Consider the following 23,095-nt stretch of genomic DNA (forward strand, 5'->3'; position numbering starts at 1 on the left):
GATTGATATGTTTTGGTTTTATTATTGTGAGGCACAACATGCACTTTTGAGGATGTCGTATTTTTGTTATATCACCCATCCCAATTTTACAGTGTATCAAATTTAATCAACCTACCTGATGATTTGGCTGCCTTTAATGTTTAGCAGTAAAATCACTCTCTGGTATACTACAAGGGCAAAAGTATTGGGACACCTACACATTACACCCACAGGAGCTTTCAGGACATCCCATTCTAAATCCATAGGTATTAATACCAGGCTGGTCCCCGCTTTGCAGCTTTAACAGCCTCCCCTCAGAAGCATATAATTGTCTAAAATGTCTTGGTCTGCTGAAGCATTATGATTTCCCTTCACTGGAACTAAGGGGTCTAGGCCAACCCCTGAAAAACAACCCCATATCATCATCCCTCCTCCACCAAACTTTACAGTTGGCACAATGCAGTCAGGCAGGTAATGTTCTCCTGGCATTCACCAAACCCAGACTTGTCCATCAGACTGACAGATAGAGAAATGTGATTGATCACTCCACAGAATACATTGCCACTGCTCCAGAGTCTGGTGCCGGCGCTTTACACCACTCACCCCTCGTCTAGCATTGTGCATTTTGATCTTAGGCTTGTGTAAAGCTGTCCGGCCATGTAAACCCATTTCGTGAAGCTCCTAACGTGCAATTCTTTTGCTGATGTTGCTTCCAGAGGTGATCTGGAACTCATTAGTTAGTGATTCAACAAAGGACAGGCCCTGTGCGCTTCAGCTCTCAGCAGCCCAACTCTGTGAGTCTGCAAAAATGTAAAGACGTTTTTCTAGCCACAAAACAAAACAAACTTTTTTAGGAAATTCATATAATAAAATCTCAGATTTGGTACAGATTTAAAGTTTTCTATTCGAACTTTCCACAGAATTTCCGCATTTTTTTCAGTGAGCTAAGAGTGAGAAATAATTAAGCAAAATGGATGTAGAAGCACTTTGTGTACAAACCATTTGGAGTCTTGCAGGGTTAGTGTGAGCACATAAATGTAGGCATGAATTTGGTCATGTTACCTCATGAATCTGCCTAAATTGATTTGCAGGCTTGCTCACCCATGTCTGCAGTGACCAGTGTTGATTGGTTTTCGGGCAGCGAGACGGACGCCTGGTCGGGGTCCTGATCCACGCTCCGCTCGTCTTCGTTGGCTTCCTGTTGGCTGTGGCTGAGTTCGGAGCGCAACTCCGAAAACTCATCCTCCTCCCTAAGAGAGACACAGAGAGAGAAATGAATTAATGCACACACTACACATGACCACAGTCTGGACTCCAGAGAGCAGTAATAGGGTCAGTGTGACAGTGAGACATATTAAAGGCACAGAGGGCAGAACATCTCCACAAATGGAACACAGGCACAGAGCATACATGCATTACTGCAATAAAAGTCTAACCCTTTTCACAAAAATGGAAGAGGTTCAGGGCAGGACTTTGGAAAAGCTGCTTTGGGAATAAGAAAAGCTACACTGAGGAAATAAATGTTGGTCAGTTTTTTAAAAACAGAATGCCTAGAAAATGATTTATGGTCATTTATTTTATTATTTATTTTATTTAGTTTATTATAAATTACAAAAACTCTACTGGCCTGTAAGGCACAATTATTTGTATTTTAACCCTAACCTACATAACATCTCTTACTCATTGAAATCTGCCCCCAGAGTAGAGTGAATGTCCATGTTGGTAATAGTAAATTAGATCAGCATGTGGAACCAATCACTGTATAAAAGGAGCTCAATGCTGCCTTTATAGTTGATGCACTGCAAGTTTCTAAGTGAGTGTGCACACATTCAGAATGCAGTTCATGTTACTTTGAAAACGTATTTTATTGACTTGTTTCATCAGATTATTGATAAAAATGTGAAGTCGATTTCTATTTACGTTTCCTTGTTTAAAAAGGTGATGTGTGACGCAAAAAATCAATACATTTTGTTAGAACACATTCTTCACCTATCAAATAAATGTGACAAATAATGATCTTAATGGCACAAGTAGTTCAAACAGCAGGAAAAGATTTCGTCCATGTTCTCCAAGAGAAAGTGTGATGCACAGTGGTCACACATGGGTGTGTAAAATTACAGAGAAGGACGCAGTGGACGGCAACAGCTGTCAAAGGCCTATGAGGTAAAGTGAGCCACAGTTAGCCCTGGTCATAACACTTTTATTCGTCTTAACTTGGGCAAGTAATAAGAGGTAAATATAACTTTTCAACTTTTGAATATAGAACTGCCAGTAGCCCATCATTATACTGTCTAGTGATTTTGTTATTTTTCAGTTTTTGATCACATAATCATGCACTTATTATATTTCTCAGTTATCAGTTTATAGAAAACTGGTTTCTTGGGCAGTTTACTTCATGTACATGCTAATGCCTGGCCTCACCTATCAGTACTGTGTTTCAACGTCCATACAAGGAACATTTTTTAATACCTCAGTATCAAATATTTTACAAAAGCTTGGACCATGGCCCAGCCATAACTGAAATTTATTATTAATAATAATTGCAATAAAGAATTTGTCCACAAACCAACATAGTTTGCTAACAGTTAGATATAGTTGTGTGTATATTAAGTATTTTTACAACAGCTTCGATTGAGGCTCAAACCAATCAGATTTCAGAGCCGGAATGATCTGTTTTGTAATTGAAATTTTGATGGGTTGCATCCTTAACAATTAACAATTAGTTGCTGACTACTGGCAGTCAGTTATGGATCAACAGATTTAGCCAAAATTTTCAGCACCATCTGTGAGCACATTATAATTACCTTTTCTATATAGGTATGAATCTTTTCTGAACTAGCTCAAACATTTTTCACAAGAAAGTCAGTCTTTTAAAGATGCTTTTGTTTCGTGGTCCAAGTTCTGAAGCATCACAGCACTAAGACATTTTTTACTTTAAAAACCTCTCAAAGTAGTTAACTTTGAAATTTTAAAGGTGTCCCTCATAGAAGAGACTATTTCAAGCCATTTTCTGCATCAAATATATTGCATCAACATTTTTCCAAGAATGAAATGCGGAAACAAAAAATGCAGGACATTATTGACCAGAATAAGCACTAGTGTTGCTGGAATATGGGTTTATTTTGCAAAATGTGAAAAATTGACTGTTTTCTGTGCAAAAAATACATTTTTTTATTAAATTGGGAGAATTATTGCGATTTCAATATTGAGCTTCAACAGCCTCAAAGCTAATTATACCACATTACTCAGTGATGACTCACTGATGAATATGCAATTCTATGCACATCTACTAGCGACACACACTTATTCGTTTGGACCCAGGTATCTCCCTAATGAATATGCGTCCACCTTGACCTGACCACGTGTCGCGCACACCAGAGGCTCTGCTAATTAAAGTGAAGTAACATTTGTTGCAGAGTTCTCCTAATTTACAAGCTAATATATGCACATACATGCACAGGAAGATAACGAATGTGGAGATTCTGTCATCTTCCGCTGAGAAAATGTCACCAATGTGTGCAGCAAATCTGTTCTTTTTAAAACACCAATAAAACGGCAATTTCACTGCTGGAGGAAATCAGCAGGGCGACTCAATTCACTGATAATATTTTGCACCTTTTGTTTGAACTGAATGATTAATAAGACGAGACAGTTTATCTGCTGGAAACATGTTTGGTTATCAAAGGAATGCTTTAGCCAAACACTGCTCTACCCTGCCCTGTTTGGGGACACTTAGCATTTCAAAATGCTTTCAATATAAATGAGCAAGTTGTCTTTGTCAGTTTGCAGTGACTTAATGTTACATAGAAAGCTGTAGATTCTGCCATTTTCTTTGCAAAACCTGCAAAACTGAAGGGACGACCAACTGTAATGGACACCTGACGGTTTACAGACCTCTCTGGTGGAAATGAGGACATTTCGACCCCTTCTCTGAGTGGATGAATCTGATGACTGAGACTGTGTTGAAAGCGTATTCAAAGAAAACCTGATGAAGGACGTGTCGTCTGAGGATGTGAGTGAATGATCTACTACTGTCATCATATATTCATCAGTATAATGTTGATTTTGTATTTGAGTCCTAAACATTGGGCTGAACCTTCTTTTAGAGCCTGTGCATGACATTAATACGTAAAGACACATGACGTGGACTGAAAAACTCCAGCAAAATCCGACACAACATCTGACTTTTAAAGTACTATTTCAGGTTTTACAGGGTGACTCGCAGCAGCGTGTATATACCATATTTTAGTATGTTTTTCTTCCTCCTGATTATGGCCTAATCCCATTTCACCCCTTGCCCCTACCACTTAGCTCTTCCCTTTTCGTTTTGAGCGTTCACATCTAGGGGTAAGATGTCCTGTTTTTTGTTGAGATTTGGTAAAAATATAACACTATATATGGCAAAAACATAACCTCTTGAGACAGTTTCATGACACAATAAGTATCACAAAACTTGAAACTGGAACAGACAAAATGAACCAGTAGGGTCACCTTCAAAAAATAATATCAAAAACTATGAATCAAACAATTTGTATTCAACATTTTACAGACTGCACTACATCCAATTATACAGAACCTCAACTAGGCAATTCACTAGGTGTGGGCAATATGACAATAATTTATCGTTATCATGATAAGTTGTGCTGTAAGTAAGCTGGTGCAATATGGCTGTCGCTTTACCACGGGGTTTTGTTTATTTCGTTTTGTATTGTTTGTGTGAATGTTTTGATGTTTCCCTGCCGGCTGAGGAGTTTGCCATCATTCCACCAAGACAGCAGCCGAGAGTGATTTTCCACCCATGGCTCAGAGGCTTTCTGGGCTGACCGTTTGAGTAACGCTACAACACAGCTATGATGCGGTCTGGACAGGCTGCTTGAGTGATGGTGTATTGCGGCTACGAGGCTGCCTGGACTGGGGACCTGATTGACTCTACATACTCGTAGATACGTGGCTGCTTCACCAGCTGCTCGGATGACGCTGCACCGCAGCTGTGTGGCTGCCTGGACCAGTAGTGTTCAGCTGCGAGAGCAGCGCTATGCCACGGCTAGGAGGCCTCTCGGGCCGGTGGCCTAAGTGATGCAACATCATAGCTACATGGCTGCCTGGGCCGGCCACTTGGGTGATGCTGCACTGTAGTTATGAGTCTGCCTGGACTGGTGGTGTATGCAGGAAAATGCTTCCCCTTCGTGGCTAAGGACATTTTCGGCTTTCGAGGCTTCCTAGGCTGGCTGCCCGTGTGACGCACCATAGTTGTGGAGTGAGACTTTCCCCACGGCTAAAGACTCTTTTCAGGCTAGCTAAGTGACTCTATACTGTGGAAATGTAGAGTTGTGTGTGTGTGTGTGTGTGTGTGTCCTGTGTTGTTTTATTTACTGCTGATTATGTATTTTGCTATTTTCTCATCTTATCGTAAAGCGTCCTTGGGTTTGAGAAAGGCGCTATATAAATTGAACTTATTATTATTATTATTATTATTATTATTACTATAAATTGTCACATTATGCTTTTCTGAGCATATCGTGGATATCATCAGTACACTGAGAACACTAACTGCATGTTTCATTACAAAGCACACATGGTTAATTGGATTTAGTGCAGTGGAGTTTGTGAAACACTGAATAAAAATCACTGTAGTAGATTCTATTTTGTCTGTTATGACTTATTAAATCTCAAAAAAGCTGAATATCATGATTCATATCGTGTATGGTTAAAATGTCTTGAAATATCTTGATATAATTTTTTGCCATATCGCCCACCCAGCAGGACAGTATGTTTGAGGAAACAGCTCTGCATACGTGGGGTGGAATTTGCGCAAAAACAGAACTGGCAGAAATCTCGAGCTCCTCTGGACCTCACTGTAAGGTTTATACATTTTATCACAGCCAATTATCTGAAACTCTGACAAGGCTTTCAGAAGCATGAGCGTAATGGGACATGGAAACAGTTCCAGTTACATGGAGCACGTTTTAATCAGGGAGTGGAAATTGTTAAAGGTCTTCAACATGTTCCTTTTTTTATGGTGATTTCAAGTTGAAGTTTGGCATGTGAGCTGACAACAACCCAGTTTTCAACCTCATTTGGGACAATCATCAGCAGAGATAAACGTGGCTGTTGTTTCGGCTAACCGGTCGTCTGGTCTGTCTAAAACCACAGCTTCAGGCTGTAGAAGCAGACTGAGCTCCCTGAGCAGCGGACCTGCGGCTGACCCTCCGTCTCCTCTCTCCGTGAACACTCAGCCTGCAGGCTGGAGGGAGTGGTCTGTCTATCTCTATGGCTCTCTGCCTGACCACACACAGTGAGCCCCAGGCATGGATTAGCAGGATAAGGGGGAATGTGTGTGTGTGTGTGTGAGGAAAGGGAGGGATAGTGAGGCATGTGTTTGCATGTGTGTCTGACCAGGTGGTGTGTGTGTGTATTTGTTTGCTTTCATACCCTTTTAGAACAAAAACGTCTTAACTATGTAGTGAAACCGCACACAATCGGGCTAACCTATTGACAGGTAGATTTAGCCTATTGCCTGGCACCCCTGGCCACAAGAGTTCACTAAAAATGCAGAGCCTGTGGCCTGAATGACCAATAGCTCTGAAAATATTTATTCATTTTAAGAAACCTGTTTCGAGAGATGAAAGTAATTAGACAAATCAGATGTGTCAGAATTTGTTACCTGTAACCAACGCTAACATTATGGTGTGGTCCCTGGTGGTCCCCCTTGCTAAATGCTGTTCCACTGGCTAATGCATGCTAATATTACTCTATGAAATGAAGTCTTCAGTAAAATAAATAAATAAAACGTTAACACATCCTCTACAGGGAACAACAGGGATTTTTTTTAGAGCACCATTTCTATTTATTATGCAATTTTAGTGCACAACTTCTATTTATTTGCTGAGTTATTTATAAAATTATATATAATATATAATATAAAATGTTATATAAATGTGTAAAATATATAAAATGTGCCATATCTTTTCCACATGACACATTTCAGTTTTTCCAATACAAATAAACAGTAATTGTGCATTACAATGTGTAGAAGTGTGTTCTCTGTAGAGGATGTTCACATATTTTCACTAAGAAATTCAACAAAACATGTAAACTGACTGGGTCACACCAACTTTTGCATATAACTGTACATATGATTAACATGTTTCTATTATTCTTTTGACAAATTCTTAATTTTGGCCACAAGATTCATCGCCTTACATGTCACAGAAATGGCAGTGTGTGTAGTGCTGGTATCAGTGTATCAGACACAGCAGTGTTCCTGGAGTTCTTATACACATCAGTGTCCAAGAGCAGCTCTGTGGTCAGAAACTGCCCACTGATGTAGAGCTAGAGGATGGATGACACAAACCCTTTATCAACAGATGGATTACAGTCACTAACTGTACATTAAGCAAGGTGGAGCCACAACAGAGGGGTTTCTAATAAAGTGGCCAGTAAATGCACCAGACACTCTACCATGTCAGTCTCACTGGTGCGCTGATGGAATGGTTCGGCAAAAAAAATCACAAAATTTTTCCAATTATTCCAGATGTCTTCTATCATATTATATGTTGCTGCTGTTTTACAAAAGCAATAAGCCACCAGAGGCCTAACAGCATGTCTTACAAGACTCCTTATCTGTGAGAAAATCACTATAAAGCATAGACTCTTGTGGCTTACTGCATTAAAAAATTACACTACTGCAAATGCAGTCGATCAGACAAGACATGCTCGGCGCTCTTTTGCTGCTTTTTCAGTTTACATCACTGAAGCTGCAAGGCTAACACTGCAAACACTAGAAGTCAATAGTCACCCAAATCTTGTCTGCAAATACATTGCCAAAAAACATCTCTGAACCCACCCAAACCACATCCAGGTCTTCACTAAGGATGCACAGACTTGTTGATGTGTTTTAGGACGTGGTATGGCTTACTGTGAGCTATAAAAATGACCTACCAACTGTGTAGCTGAACACTACAGGCAGCCATTTTAGACAACAGGTGTTGTGCCGATTCGTACACCCTTCATGCACACATGTCATGCACACATACGGATGCTACATATTACGTTCATGATTTCGCTGTTTCTTTATAACAGTATGCACATGAAGGAAAGTCAGATTGTGTAGAGGAAGTGGAACTCGGCACAACACCTGTTGTCTAAAATTGTTCCCAGCTGCATTGAGGTACATGGTGAAGTTCTGTTTATTTTTATAGCTCACAGTAAGTCAAACTGTGTCCTAAACCTCATCGACAAGTCTGTGAAAGTCTTGAGAAAAGTGTTGGGGATGTATTTACAGAAACGATTTGGGTGACTATTAACTTCTAGTGTTTGTTTGCAATGTAGCTCCAGTGTTAAATTAAAGTTGCACAATTTGGACACCAAACATTTCCAGGTTCAACTACATCTGGTGTTGAAAATTGTGTAACTAACATTTTTTAGCCAAACAATTAAATTGAGAATGTTCTGGTCAGCGATGGTCCTTTTCCAATGATGAATGGGTTAGAGGGGCTACAATCAGTAAGCAACTTTAAACTTCAAGTGCAGATGTATGGTAGGTGGACCTAATAAACTGGGAACGTGTGACCCCATGTCTTAGCAAGACATAAAAACATGAGAGGGTGAGACAGAGAAAGCAGACCTGATGGTGGTTCCCTGGAGCAGGTCTATCTTCTTATTGAGCTCGGCAATGACGCTGTGCAGTTCGGTGATTCTCTCCTCGTAGCGCAGAGTCGTCCTCTCCTGAACCTCCTCATGCTCCCTCAGCAGATGAGACTGCTCACACTGCGCACACACACAGAGTGAGGGAGATTAATAATACAAAAATGCACCAAGAAAAGCCCCCAAGGTGAGATGAGCAAACAAAAGCATGCTGGGTATGCAAACACTCACCCAGGGCAAGAAGCCATTTCCCATCAGAACGCATACATAAACAGCACACAGAAGCATAAACATACGCACACAGACATACAAACACATACGCATGCGTACGCACGCTAATTCATTCATAAAGACTGCTAGCACTGTAGGAGGTAGCTGCATTCTGAATAATTCACCTTGTCGGTTCCTGTTATAGGCTGAGTAATGAAATATATGAGCATGGCGAACACTTCATTGCAGCAGCAGCAGCCAGCGTTTGGCCACCCACGTCCACTTCTCTCCACTACGCACACTGAACATACTGTCTCCCTATAGTGGCCTGTCAGGCTCTACACTGATTAATGGCAGCATTAACAACAGTGAAATTAGCTATTGAGTGCCTCTGGGATTTAAATTCATCTCACGTCGACCCAATCGCTAAAACTATCGGAGATATATTCCGGGAGGAACGCTCTGCAACTAAAAAATGAACCCTGAGCATCCACGTCGCGTAAATGAGACGTTTTGATTGGAGAGGTTACTTAATGGCTTCTGATGTTGATAGATAAGCGGACATCGGGTCAGTGTCAATTTCAATTAAAGCCATTCAGGAGATGAATTAAACTCACAGGGTTAATTCAGTTAATGTGTCTAAAGATCTACTCAGACTCAGCATTAGAGTTTAAACTAAATATTTAAAACAAAAAATCAAATGTACACAGTTCCCACTACTTTAAATGCAATCAGCCAAGACATGTTTGGTTTGCTTCTTTGAGTTTTGTGCTGGAGCTATGAAGCTGATAGAGTTAACGAGTAAAAGCATCATGCTAACTGCTTGTGTAAATCTCACACTTGCCTTAACCTGCAGGATTCTAGGTGGCTGCTGATGCCACATGATATAATCATAAAAAACACTGTTCAGTAAAGCTGTTTGGTGTTTTTTTATATCTATTTCATTTTTATATCTATTGCATCCATTAATAATCCAACTAATAACTCAATCGGAATAGAGTATGTCCATATATATACCTCAGTTGGAATAGTCTAGTCCGATTGAGATCATTCGGAATACAATTTCTATCCGACTGAAAGAAGTGGGTAATCCTGTAAATAATCCGTTAAATAATAGAATAATAACCATGTAAACGCCTGGATCTGATTACATTACCTATCGGAACGTGAAAGTGCATTCTGCGCATGTTCGTCACATCACAGAGCAAGTTTATAACATTCAACAGAAACTGGTCTGCAGAGGAGACGAAGTTTACGCTTTGAATTTTAATAGACGGTGGTGGGATGGACGTCAAGCTTATGTGTCTCAGAACACGACGTCTTCCTCTCGGCATTTTTCTGAGTCAGACATAATTTTTAAGCAATTAAAAACACCAACAAGCGCACCAACTGAAAACTCATCTCACTCTGACTGGACCTCACGTGATGTTCGTTGTCATGGTAACGTTTACTCTAAGTGGTTCTCCAGGCATGCGCGTCATTTTGGATTGGATTACTTGTAGCGAGCATGTAAGCGAAGATTTTCCATCAGATTGTTGAGCAGAGTGAGCATATAAACACCTCAGTCTAAATCTGTAATTGGAATGTATTCAATCGGATTGGCAAATGTCTTTGCATGTAAACACAGCCATTAATAAACACCCTAAAATGAAGTTTCCGTTCAAGGATCTTCATAATTAACCAATAAACAGACTACAAAGCAAATCAAACACTCAGAACAACCTCTACTCCATCAGAAATACTGCACTACCTCTTTCACTATGTGATCTAGACTGCCAAGAATGTTCAGTGTCCAGTTACTTCCATGGTAGATATGTTTATATTTAAACACTTTGCTTGCAATTAATAGCTGACATCAGTAGGTTAGTTAGCTGTCATTATGCTATCTAATATTGGACATTTTAACCTGAGCATATGACTAATTTCAGGAATAAACACACAAATCATCAAGAAATATTCATTACATCGAGTAATCCCATTTCACCCCTTGCCCCTACCACTTGCTCTACCCCTCTATTTTGCGCGTTCACACCTAGGGATAGGGTGTCCTGATTTTTGTTGAGAGGGGTAGGGCAAAATGTTAGAGCTACATTATTCTCCAAACGAAGCTTTTTGAGAGGCGCACTCCAAACAGAGTGTTATAAAAGAAAAAAAAGGCAAGATGGCGGCGCAAGAGACCAAAGAAACCAACAAATGTGAGTATTTTCTTCATTAAAAAATTACAATAATCATTGTATTATCTTAGTTTAATGTCATTTCAATGAATTATGGTCCTTTTCCTCATAACAAGCATAAACACTAGTAGTATGCTGATGTCTCGGTAGCTAGCTAGCTAAATTTCCAGTTCTACCTTAAACAGTGCAGTGGTTCTGACGCCGTTTAAGGTGGAATGGGAAAATTCGACCAAGAGCCTGCTGAATAGCTGACTTCAGCTTTATATCATTCAAGAATTAGGGGTGGGCAACAAATAATTATCGCATCCCCCCTCTTTGAAAGCATATGATTCCCTAAATGCAGTGAGGCTGCTGAACTTTACCCTCCTCTGCTTTCACTGCAGACTGGCAGGGTCGCCTACAGAGCAGCGCTAGTAGCTGTTACTGAAGTAATGCTCTTTTTATTTGAGGGTTGTTCCATTTCATAGGGGAAGATTTCAACCACTACCCCTTGTAACTCAGTTTCAAGGGGCAAGGTGACACTCGAAAACAAGGGGTAGGGGTGAAAATAAGAAATGGGATTGGGCCTATGGATCCAAGCCAAAAAGCTACAAAGAAACTTAGGAAGTGAAACACCACACTTACTACCGACTGTGGAGTTTCTTGGCTGCCTTCATGTTCCAAACACACTGCATACTGAGAGTCGTTACCGTAGAGACTGGATGGGTGGACCCTGCTGCAGAATTGTGATTTTCCTTTGGCTGAACGGGCTGTATACTGAACTTCAGGTGTGTTCAACAGACACTTCGCTTCATGCTCACACTAGAACAGAGTACAATAAGAACACGTGATTTCTCTATAAAAATAGTTACCTATGTTTTCATAATTTGAGCTGGAACACCGTTCCATCTCGATGTTTACTACCAGTGCGTTCTGGCCCATCTCCTCCCTTAATATTAAAGACATGAGTAGTGACAAATTCACGTTTCACTACTGTGCCATGTCTAAAATAAATAAAGGTCGAGATATACTAACAGCTACTTACATTACAATTGTAAGCACATGTCTGTGAACTGTAAGGCTATTAGAAAAACAGGCTGGATTCCCTGAACAGCTTTTTCTATACAGGCCCACAAAAATGAATAAATATATATATTTTAATTTTCTATAAACACCTAGAAAAACAAATAAATACATATTTAATTCCTTAAAAAGCTGCTTATGGTGTTGCAGGTCTGTTGTGACAGTGGTCATTAATGCTTCACACATTTAACACACAACTCTGATAGTGTGAATAAACATCAGGCAAATGTGTGATGATTCAGGCATGCAGTCTGCACAAAGCCAGTGGCTGGAGTTTATGCTTATATTCCTTGTGCAAAACTAAAGAAGCAAAAACCAAATGTGATCCATTTTTCTGATTTGACTGAAATGGAATTGAAAAAGAAATGACTTTCCCTGATATGCAGCTCTGACAATGTAGCATGCAACATTACTAAGACTAACCTAAGGCTTAACTGCTTATAAAAAAACACTCCGAATGAAGCTGTTTTTAGCCTGACTCCCCGAGGTCAGGATAAGGTAGCCTAACTGGGCCGTAGAGAACCAGCAGAGCTTGGAATTACTCAGCCTCGGGGAAGAACAGAGTGCGCACGCTTGTGTCCTTCTTCCTATGACCTAAGTAGACTGGTATGTTTTCGTGGCCACAGCTGAGAGAATCAAAATGAGCATAAAACAAAGGCATGGTCAGCCCACTCATAAGGGCGTAAACCTCTGACCTCATAACAATTCCATTTGATTATGACTGTTTAGTAAACAGTCCCATGAACCATGGAATCTCAAGTTTCATCCAGATTCAAAGACTATGAAAGAACACATATGGAATTATGCAGAGACCAAAGGGAAGAGTCAAAAACAAAATCATCCATTTCAGATTCTTCACAGCTGCTAACTGTAGTTTCATGCAGCTTCACATGTTCTCTGAAGCAGCTTCAAGAGAAGCCACCTGAGATGCTTTTCCAACAGGACTGAAGAGGATCCACACATGCTGAGACCTTGCTGACTGCAGAAAAGTAATTTGTTGTTTAGGAATCTATTTTTTTTCTGTTTAGGGAATAAATTCATACATCGATACCAACGTCACTAATAATATTTGACTTTCATGATATTCTGACAAGATTGTATGGGGAGGTGGGGTAATGTAATCACCAATGATGTTTCTCAGATGCTTTTAGTCCGGTACGAATCTGACAGTAATTTTTATGGACTGAATGCTCAGGAAAGATTCTGGTGACTTTTACCTTTTACAAAACAAACTGTAGAGATAACCCTGATTCTATTAATGCTGCGTGAAATGTTGGTAAATATTCCATTATATTCTGTGCGGAAGGGGTTTGTACTTTTTCTTAACCTCTTATTGACAAGGGTACATTGAAAATGTGTTTAATGATCTACACATATTGCCATATGCTTACAATTTACTGCTGAAAGCCAAAAATCTTAGACTCTCTTTGTATTTTTTAAAAAAAATAATTTTTACAGAGCAGATCACTGAAGAGACGCCATCTGTTTATAGTTTATAGCCCAGATTTGTGGAAAAATGGGTCGACTTTCAGCAGACAAAAAAATTGTGAGTTCAGCTTCTTTTATTATGAGGGTTTAAAATTACATTACCCATCTATTTGACTGGAGAGAAGACAGTTACAGCTCTCATACGACACCCACCTTTTGAATGTAGCTTATGAAATATGAAAGTTATGAAGAATATGACGAAGAACCGCTTTGGAACCGCTGGTGGTCTCAAGGAGTTGAACATTTACTTGTATTTTGGCCCAAATCAAGTCAGGCTGCGTTCTCCTACCTCAAGAGTACAACTCTGAACATCAAAACATGTAAAATGACAGAAAAAAAAAGTCTAATTTTATGCAGAGATGTTCAGTGTTGGTTTGTAATACCAATGCCAGCTACATTCATAGTAGATGAATAGGGTAACTCTAATTACAACTGAATTGTTTGGGTATGTTTTCTACTTATGTTTTTGGTGTAACATCAATGCGTAAATCAAGTAGACCCTCTCATCTCTGTCATTTATACTGAGACTTAAATATTAAATATTGTGGATGTCCTGTGGTAAAACTGCATAACACAACCTCCCACTGGAAAATGAATACCATCCCAAGAGCACTTTAGAAATTTTAAGCATTCAAGTCTTCATGGTGACAACATCTTTATGATTACAAAGAACACAAACAAGTTTGAGCAAGTGTGTTTTGATTGGTACTGTATAAAAGATGTTTTTATTGTTACTGTTATTATTACTAGTCTGTAACTGTTGAGAAAATTCAAAATATAAAAGCAACATGATGCATCTGACTTTTCTCAACAGCTGCTTTTGTAGTCATCCTAACTAAGGTTCATTTGTTTAACCAGTTTAGATTTTGTGAGTTGGACCGTGCCTTCAACGTATGGTGGTAGTGTAATTGAGGCTTTGATTGAAGGAAGGGAAAGGAAACTCTGAGAACTTAGGCTGGAGTTCTGGACATCTTATTCTTGAAGCTAGAATAATGGTCCCCAATTAAAGATGGTGGTAGGATTGACAGACAGAACTGAGAAACAGGGTTGGAATTGGGGTGCGGTGGTGGTGGGGACTGCGAAAACTTTGTCACGGGAAACTGAAGGTAGAGATGAGCATTTATAGATATTAGATCAGGCAAGTCAAACTGGGGACCTTCTGGGCCAAAATGCTGCAGAGATTAGTGTTTACCCTCGTTCAATACTCTGAATTCAGTTCATGAAGGCCTTGTTAATTAGCTGATGAGCTGAATCAGGTGTGTTTAGTGAGGCAGTGTACTGACGCCTGCAGTGTCGTGGCCCGCGAGGACTGGAGCCTGACATGTGTTAGATTGTAAGCAGGAGGGTTACTCCGCAAAAGGGGAAACTTAGCCTATATTACATTTACGGCTGTTGGCAAACACTGTCATCCAGAGTGAATTACAGTCTAATACTGTTTCAGAGATAGCCTATGTAGCATTAGGAGTCTTGCCCAAGGACCAGTGCTCTTTCCTGAGCAGAGACTCAAACTATGGGGAGCTGGGTGGAGGCCAGCCATGCTACCCGCTACACCAAACCAACGGTAAACTAAAGAAAATAATGTATTAAATACTTGTTGAGACATGATGTGTGTTCAACTGAAACGGCGATGGTAACTTTACCCAGCTGGTCTTTATGAACGCTGGTGACGATGACCACAAATGAAGCCCAAAAATCTTACTGCACCACGTTGCCTTGAGTTCCCTCAGCAATATTGTTATGCTTCCTTCTCCACATTGTAATACTTAGTTCTGTGAGCATGGTCTGGGCAATCAGTGTGCTGCTAAATGGTAAATGGCTGCTCTAAGTCTACATGGCTGACTTTCAACAGTGCCTGAGCTGGCAACAATGGATGCTTTGTTAGAGGAATGGCTGGAGGAGATTCAAAAGCTAGTGAGCGCGTGCAGTGATTGAGTGCTCAACACAGTCGAAAAAAGCCTGAGGCAACACACACCACTGTGTTCCTCTCAAACGATGTGGGGCTCCGGCCAGGTCGTAGAGAAAGAGCCAAGAGGCCAACCAGCACCTCCCAAAACACAAGTTTAGGTATAGTAGCAAAAGGTCAAGGTCCCCAAAATGTAGGTGATCAGCCAAGATATGTTTGGTGTCTGAAATCTGCTGCTTTAGTTTTAGTTACAAGACATCATCCAATATTTCTCCTGAAATTAATGGGAAGTCAGTCCCTCCTAAAAACCTCTACTCATCTGGGAAGGCTTTATACTAGATGTCGGAACATTGCTGTGAGGATTTGACTACCATGAGCCACAAGAGTGAGGTCACATACTGATGTTGGATGTTCTGGATCACTCCAACTCATCCTGGATGAAGCTGGTTCTGGATGAAGCTCCACACCAATGGTATCGGCCATGGTGACCTTAGACCTTGGTCAGTGCTTCTCTATGGAGATTATACAATCTGTACGTGTACAACTAAAGTTGCTAAATTCACTGATTTGAAAAGGTGGAGCTAAGAAGTTACAGCAACTGTGCTTTTACAGTTTTTAGCTTTGCAATGTACTTTTTTATAAATGACACAAAGTCATACTGTGTCAAAAACAAAGCTTGTGTGTAGAGGTCCAAGGTCAAGTGTGAGGGATCTTCGATGTCTGACCGCTTTAGATGTGCTCTGCAGAGCACTGGGACCTTTTTTCTGTCTGTGAAATTAGTATCAGATGCCTATAAAGATCTGCTGACCGACAAACTGAACTGACAGAGGTTGAAAGGACAATGGCAGTGGACATCTCGGCTGTTAACAGTGACTTCACAGTCTGATGCTAGTGCCATGCTTTTGAGGGCAAAAGACACTGCAGCTTATAGATGGACTCTATCATATTATTTAAACATATTATTTACATTATCTATGGGAATGGACAAAAGTATAAACAAAATTCAGGCTTCAGTGTGGCTACCACTAGCCCTGGGTGACACTTTCAGATAATTATTAGTAATTAAATAATTAGTACAATATTTTCTGAGAATCCCAACATCTATTGAAACCTACTTTACCTATTGTTTTAATGGATGTTAGAGCAAGCATGTGTGTTCATGGGCTTCTTCTGGTGTAGATCCGTGGCAGCTCGCGTATTAATAGCGCTCCCTGCTTGAGAAACTTCAGACTGCAAGGCGATTTCCAAAGCCACTTCCACAGCTGTGCTTTAAGCTTTTCTTTGATTTTGAAACTAACATTTTAAGTGGTTATTTTAAACATTTTAAACATTACATTTAAAGCAACAAACAGCTATTTTCAATGTAAAGACAGAATGGAGTGATGACATCCTGAGCAGAGAATGAGGTCACACCCCCTCTGTGCGTGCTGTAATCTGAGCTTCTCTGTTTTTAGTTTTCATAGCTGGTCCGACCGCACGTGCATGTTAGTCCCACCCTGTGAAAACAGTGCTCCTCCCCACGTTTTGTTTTGCCCTCCCCAGACAGTGACTGCCCACACAGCATTGTGCATACACCATTTAAGGTGAAATGGGAACACTTGAATAAGAACCTGGCAGAAAAAGCTTCTGAAGGAGCCTCAAATATCAACAATCATTCTCCAGATTCGTATACACTGTTACAAATAAAGGTCTGTGCAGGCACATTTTTCATTCATTAAAATATAAACAATGTAAATGTTCCCTCAAAGGCACAACAGTGGTTCTAAGGTCTAACTTAAATAAGTTTTTCTTAGTGGAAAAGTATATGTATGTATCTTTTCATGACCTAATGTTTTAAAACAGAACAATAAAGTAAAAAGCCTGGAGACGAGACGGGGTGTGGAGTCAATACAACTGAGAAAATATAACTGCAATGGATTATGGTACAATTATGTTCCCCGTCTAAAGAGAGTACCACCCCAGTGACGGGAGGTACTGCCCTAGTGACAGTTTCGTACCTTTATTTCTGAGAGTGAACTGCGCCTTTAAACACGATGCAAAGAAATGAAGAAATGAAAATACACAATTTGTCCGGATATCAGAGCAAAGAACCACAGGGCCAAAGTGCGGAACGGGTGAGTTAGCCAGTTCTTTCAGCCTACTTCTGTACTAAGCCTATAGATGGTTAATGTTAACACACACACTGGCTGATTAACTAGCCAGCTAATTAGCGGTCACTCCAGTTCTCAGCCAAGCTGCAGCGTCTTTGACTTGTTCATTTTAAAGTGATAAAACGTGTTTATTGTTGTTTGAAAACATGTGTCAACTCATTGTGACTATGATAGCAGTGTGGTTACAGTAGGCTGGTCGAGACAAAAGTCCAGGGATGAATTTACACCACAGTCCAGCTCTGGTCTGCACCACGCTGTTTGCTTCAGCTCCCATTATTTATTAGCTACATTAGCTTGCAACTCCATTGCAAAACAACAAAGAGGCAAACTTAAGACACAGAACATGTCTTGGATGATTGATTGCATGTGAGGAAAGAAGGAAAATTATGAAAACGAGTTTTGGCCGCACCGTTGGTTTAAGTGGCCATATTTCAAAATCATGAAGTGTGTACACAACTTTTAAAACGCAAACACAGTCCAAATAACGGAGAAGGGCTGCAAAACTGGCAGTTGTTCGACACCCACCTCATCTAACAAAAACTGCCTCTTCAAACAGGCAGTGCTGCATTTGGATGAGTCATGAGGTGGGAAAATTCACAGAAATCCGAGCTTTTACAACATTTTAATGGGACTTCAATCACACAGTGTAGGAACACAATTGCACAAGCACAGCCTCCGTGCGAAGCCTGAACTGAGTCCGTTTATAAATGTCAGGCTTTGTTATGAGCCCACCAGAGAACTTGTCTCGAGAACAAGGTAATCTTTCTTATTTTTCAAGCTTTTTTTTTCCCTTGTGCCAACTCAAAGTCCCAGCACATGAATTAGCTGCTTGTTCATATTCAGCCTTGCAGTGCTATTTGCTAATTTACTGCTTTTGGTGTCCAAGAATGACAGCAATACACTCTGTGTTCCCATACACTAATACTCTGTATACATATGTGTATATATGGGCTTGAAAAGGGTCACTAGTTCGACCTCTGGATAGTCAATAACGGCTACAGTCGGTGCATTCCTAATGACCTCTGTCTGTCTGGACACCGAAGGACATGTTCATTAAGTCCCATATGGGATCTCAAAATCACTCACAGCTTTTTCATTCAGCAGTGATCTCCGGGTAAAGAGAGTGCAGTGGTTATCATGTAGAAATAAAGATCCAGAAGATCACAGGCCCAGTCTTCTTATCCTCTACAGGGAACTTAAATATGGCGTATTTAAACTTTGGTGCACAATTTCTAATTATTTGCTGAATATAATTTACTGAGGAAAAAAGAAAATCGACAAAATGTCATTTGACCATGTGTGCCCAAACTTTTGCATAAAACTGTACACTGGTCATCCGAGTTCACGGTTGATCAGAGCTAGATAGCAGCTTCTACTTTTGAGCCTGGCCTAGCTCGAGTAACGTTCAAGCTCTCAGTTCCATAGCAAACCAAGGCAAAAGAATAATTAAGCCTTTAATGCAGAGGGCACATGTTAAAATGTCACTCTGTTTGAACTGGGTTACCGATGTTTCCCATATTAATCAATAATCGTGGTCTGAACGCTTCCTTGTGTAACTACCACACTGCATCTAACACCAATGGCTAAGACTGAGGCAGCACTGCAGAGTTGTAACACTACTATTATGGCTGCTTCGTTTGAACACATTTGATGCATTACTTTACTTTTCACATTAGCTCAAGGCAATAGTTTAATAAGTTAAGACCTTCATTTAAAATACAGAAGCTGGCATCCAGTAGTAGGTCAGCATGTGGAGATTAATGAAATCTCATCAGACTGTCCAGCAGGACGGTGATCTTGGTGAGTGAGTTATTGGGCTAACTTGTGTCAATATGGACCATTTCCTCCTCTCATCAAACTATCATTTTTTGTTGACAAAAATGGTTTATAGCTACATATACACACACACACACACACACACACACATACACACACACACACACACACACACACACACACACACGGGGAAATTTCACCTCTGCATTTGACCCATCCGTGCAGTGAAACACCACATACACACTCGTGAGCACACACACACTAGGGGGCAGTGAGCACACTTGCCCGGAGCAGTGGTCAGCCCTATCCGCAGCGCCCGGGGAGCAGTTGGGGGTTAGGTGCCTTGCTCAAGCGCACATCAGTCACGTACTGTCGGCTCAGGGGATCGAATCAGCGACCTTCCGGTCACAGGGCTGGTTCCCTAACCTCCAGTCCACGACTGTAATAAAAAATTACTTTACAAAACTGTTTGATTGCTGTATTTTATTAGCTGAAGTTCTGAAGTTGGGCTACTTGACGTTACTATGAATAACAACGTAATCACGACAAACTCAAAGGCAGCAACGTAGGTCTGAAAGAGTTAATAGTATTTAGGAGAAAAAAAAAAACAGAACGAAATTGGCCAGGCTGATGAATGTATAAAAAAGAGCATCCCAGCCTAAAACATGTTCCGGTTTGGGTTTCTGGTTTATGTGTCGTGAGTTGACAGAAACATGCTACAGACATGCCTCTAATCAACATTCTCAAAATGATACATAATAACTGATGTGTAAACCCAGAACGAGACGAGAGAAACCAAACATCTTCACAAATAAATGACAGGAAAAGTAAAGAAGGAACAGATATTTGAATGATATAGAAATCTCTATTATGCACCCTCACTCACAGTAGGCTGACTGAGCCTCTCCTATCCTCTTCAGAGAATCCAGAGGGATGGCTGAGTTGGCATGGTTACTGAGCTTTTTCATTTTTTCAGGCTTCCTAGACATATGGAATGGACAGTATGGAGAGGCTTTGGGCTCTCAGCTTTTTTGAACAAACACTGAGATGAGTTTTGGTAGAATATGACAACAAATACCACTTCACAGAGCAAAATGAAGACTTCGCTGACCTGTAATCATTACCCATATCCATGAGGAAACGGTCACACTGGACATTCTTCGATGGTGTAGGGCAAACATCAGGCATTACGGGTGGTGTGAAGCAATGTGATTTAGGATGAATTGCATAATACTTTTTGGAAATCTGTGATCTGAGCAACAAGCAACATTATGTAGATGTTTTTAAGTATAAAATACCTAAATATACACTGATCAGGCATAACATTATGATCCTATTATATCCTTGTTTCTACACTCATTGTCCATTTTATCAGCTCCACTTACTATATAGGTGCACTTTGTAGTTCTACAGTTACAGACTGTAGTCCATCTGTTTCTCTGCATACTTTGTTAGCCCCCTTTTACCCTGTTCTTCAGTGGTCAGGACCCCTATTGACCACCACAGAGCAGGTCTTATTTGGGTGGTGGATCATCTCAGCATTGCAGTAACACTGATGTGGTGGTGGTGTGTTAGTGTGTGTTGTGCTGGTACGCGTGGATCAGATGCAGCAGTGCTGCTGGAGGTTTTTAACACTGTGTCCACTCACTGTCCACTCTATTAGACACTCCTACCTTGTCAGTCCACCTTGTAGATGTAAAGTCAGAGACAGTAGCTCATCTGCTGCTGCACAGTTTGTGTTGGTCATCTTCTAGTCCTTCCATCCACTCAGACCAGCACAACACACCACCACCACATCAGTGTTACTGCAGTGCTGAGAATGATGCACCACCCAAATAGTACCTGCTCTGTGAGGGTCCATGGGGGTCCTGACCACTGAAGAACAGGGTAAAAGGGGGCTAACAAAGTATGCAGAGAAACAGATGGACTACAGTCTGTAACTGTAGAACTACAAAGTGCACCTATATAGTAAGTGGAGCTGATAAAATGGACAATGAGCACAGAAACAAGGAGGTGGTCATAATGTTATGCCTGATTGGTGTATATTTATGTTGTAAAAGAACCGTAATATGTGACAGTTTCGTGAGTAAGCATACTTTGGCTACTATGAAACACAAATTCAGGACAGAAATATACCTACATCTTGCAAAATGGTTCGCTCACCTAACCATATATATGATACGGCTCAATAATGCAAGGAAGCACATTGAGCTGTTCAATGTTTTTGCATTAGCTGCAGTCTGAAAAGATGTGGTAGTGCTTTATGTGTCTTGGAGGAAACACACACTAGCCTACACCGTCCCAGCTTGGTAGCATTTTGTGATTGGGGGGACCTGGTTAGCAGGTGAAACTGCCCACATTAAATGAAGGGCAGTGGGGGGAGGTTTAAAAAAAATTCCAAAAAAAGCACCAAGAGCCTCCCACCTCCTATACTCCTTCACTTTATCTCAAGGTCAAATTATAGGCCAAATCCAATTGGATGACTACATTTCCCATGGTGCAGTGGAACCAGCTGTTATGATCTGTAACACATCACCAGACGACTCAAGCCAAGACATCTGTCCGGTCTCAGGCGGATTGCGGTATGCTGAGTGTTAGATTCAGCATTGCTGGAGAGAATGCCAGGGGCTGCGCGGTGTGACGAGCCGAACACTCAGCTCAGATGACAGTGTGTGACATATGCATGCAATCACTGTGGACTAACAGGTTGGCTGGATGCCAAAACACGCGCACTCAAAAAATGCAAACACGCAAAGATTACAGCCCACATAAAAGTGCAAACACAAGCACAAACAGAGAAAACTCATTGCCCAGTTCCAGCACCACCTCTTCACAACACGTCCAAAGCTGTAATCTAAGACGAACAATTCAGTTGCAAAGCTTTTTTACGTTAATACGCCCAGGCCATGCTGAGGGTGGCAAAGCAGTAATCAGGACCAGACACACTGAAAGAGCGCTAAAGCTGAGAACCCCTTAATCTCTACACTTCATATTCTGCTATTAAAGAGCAGCTCTGTCAATGTGACTACATTTCTGCATGATCAAGTGGTTGAGATGTAAGCAAAGTCATTCAGAGATGCTCCGTTAAAGAAAGATTTACACTCAGAATTGTTCACAGTGGTGGTGCTAGAAACCAGACATCTGCAGTGTTTAATGTCTCTAAAATCTTATTCACAGAAAGCTATGAAATGAAATGGTTATTAATACATCGCCCGATGCCTGAAACATTGTTTTCTGATAGTTTTGTGTTGCATTCATTGATTTTCCTTATTTTACCATTCAACATTGCATATAAACACTTAGAAGATACGAGTAGGATTACTGGTAATTTCGGATAGTGTATAAAATACATATTGTAGCTGTCCAATGAAAAATCTCCAAACTAGTAACTTTACAGGAGAGGGCAAAAACACTCTTACCTTTTTAATGTAAGTCAACGTAAAGAGGTTTTATTCCAAGTGATTTTAAAGCATTTCTATTGGTTTATCATCGTGAAATTTTCACACAGCGTAAAGGACAGCTGGTGTGTTGAAATAATGTGGAACAATAAAAATCAACAAAAATGGAGATACATGGTTTCCTTTGGACAACGACGATGTATTTGTGTTGTGGACATGATAATCCTGGGCTCCTATCACCACCACTATATAGAAGTGTGAGTTGGTAAGATCATCTACAATGCACCACTTCACATTAAACCACTCTGA

The 23,095-nt window shown here is 40.6% G+C and overlaps 1 protein-coding gene across 2 annotated transcripts in view; it reads right to left on the reverse strand.

The window, feature by feature from the left end:
- Nucleotides 1-23,095, reverse strand: part of mcc (MCC regulator of WNT signaling pathway) — a 168,001-nt gene that overhangs the window by 78,165 nt on the left and 66,741 nt on the right. For both annotated transcript variants that reach the window (XM_036580590.1, XM_036580591.1), the window contains 2 exons: nt 8,606-8,748; nt 1,081-1,229 (listed from right to left, as the gene is read on the reverse strand). In XM_036580590.1, coding sequence (XP_036436483.1) covers nt 1,081-1,229; nt 8,606-8,748 — 292 coding nt within the window. The remainder of the gene's footprint in view (nt 1-1,080; nt 1,230-8,605; nt 8,749-23,095) is intronic.

Source organism: Colossoma macropomum, unplaced genomic scaffold (genome assembly GCF_904425465.1).
Source record: "Colossoma macropomum unplaced genomic scaffold, Colossoma_macropomum, whole genome shotgun sequence".
NCBI classification, from domain to species: domain Eukaryota; kingdom Metazoa; phylum Chordata; class Actinopteri; order Characiformes; family Serrasalmidae; genus Colossoma; species Colossoma macropomum.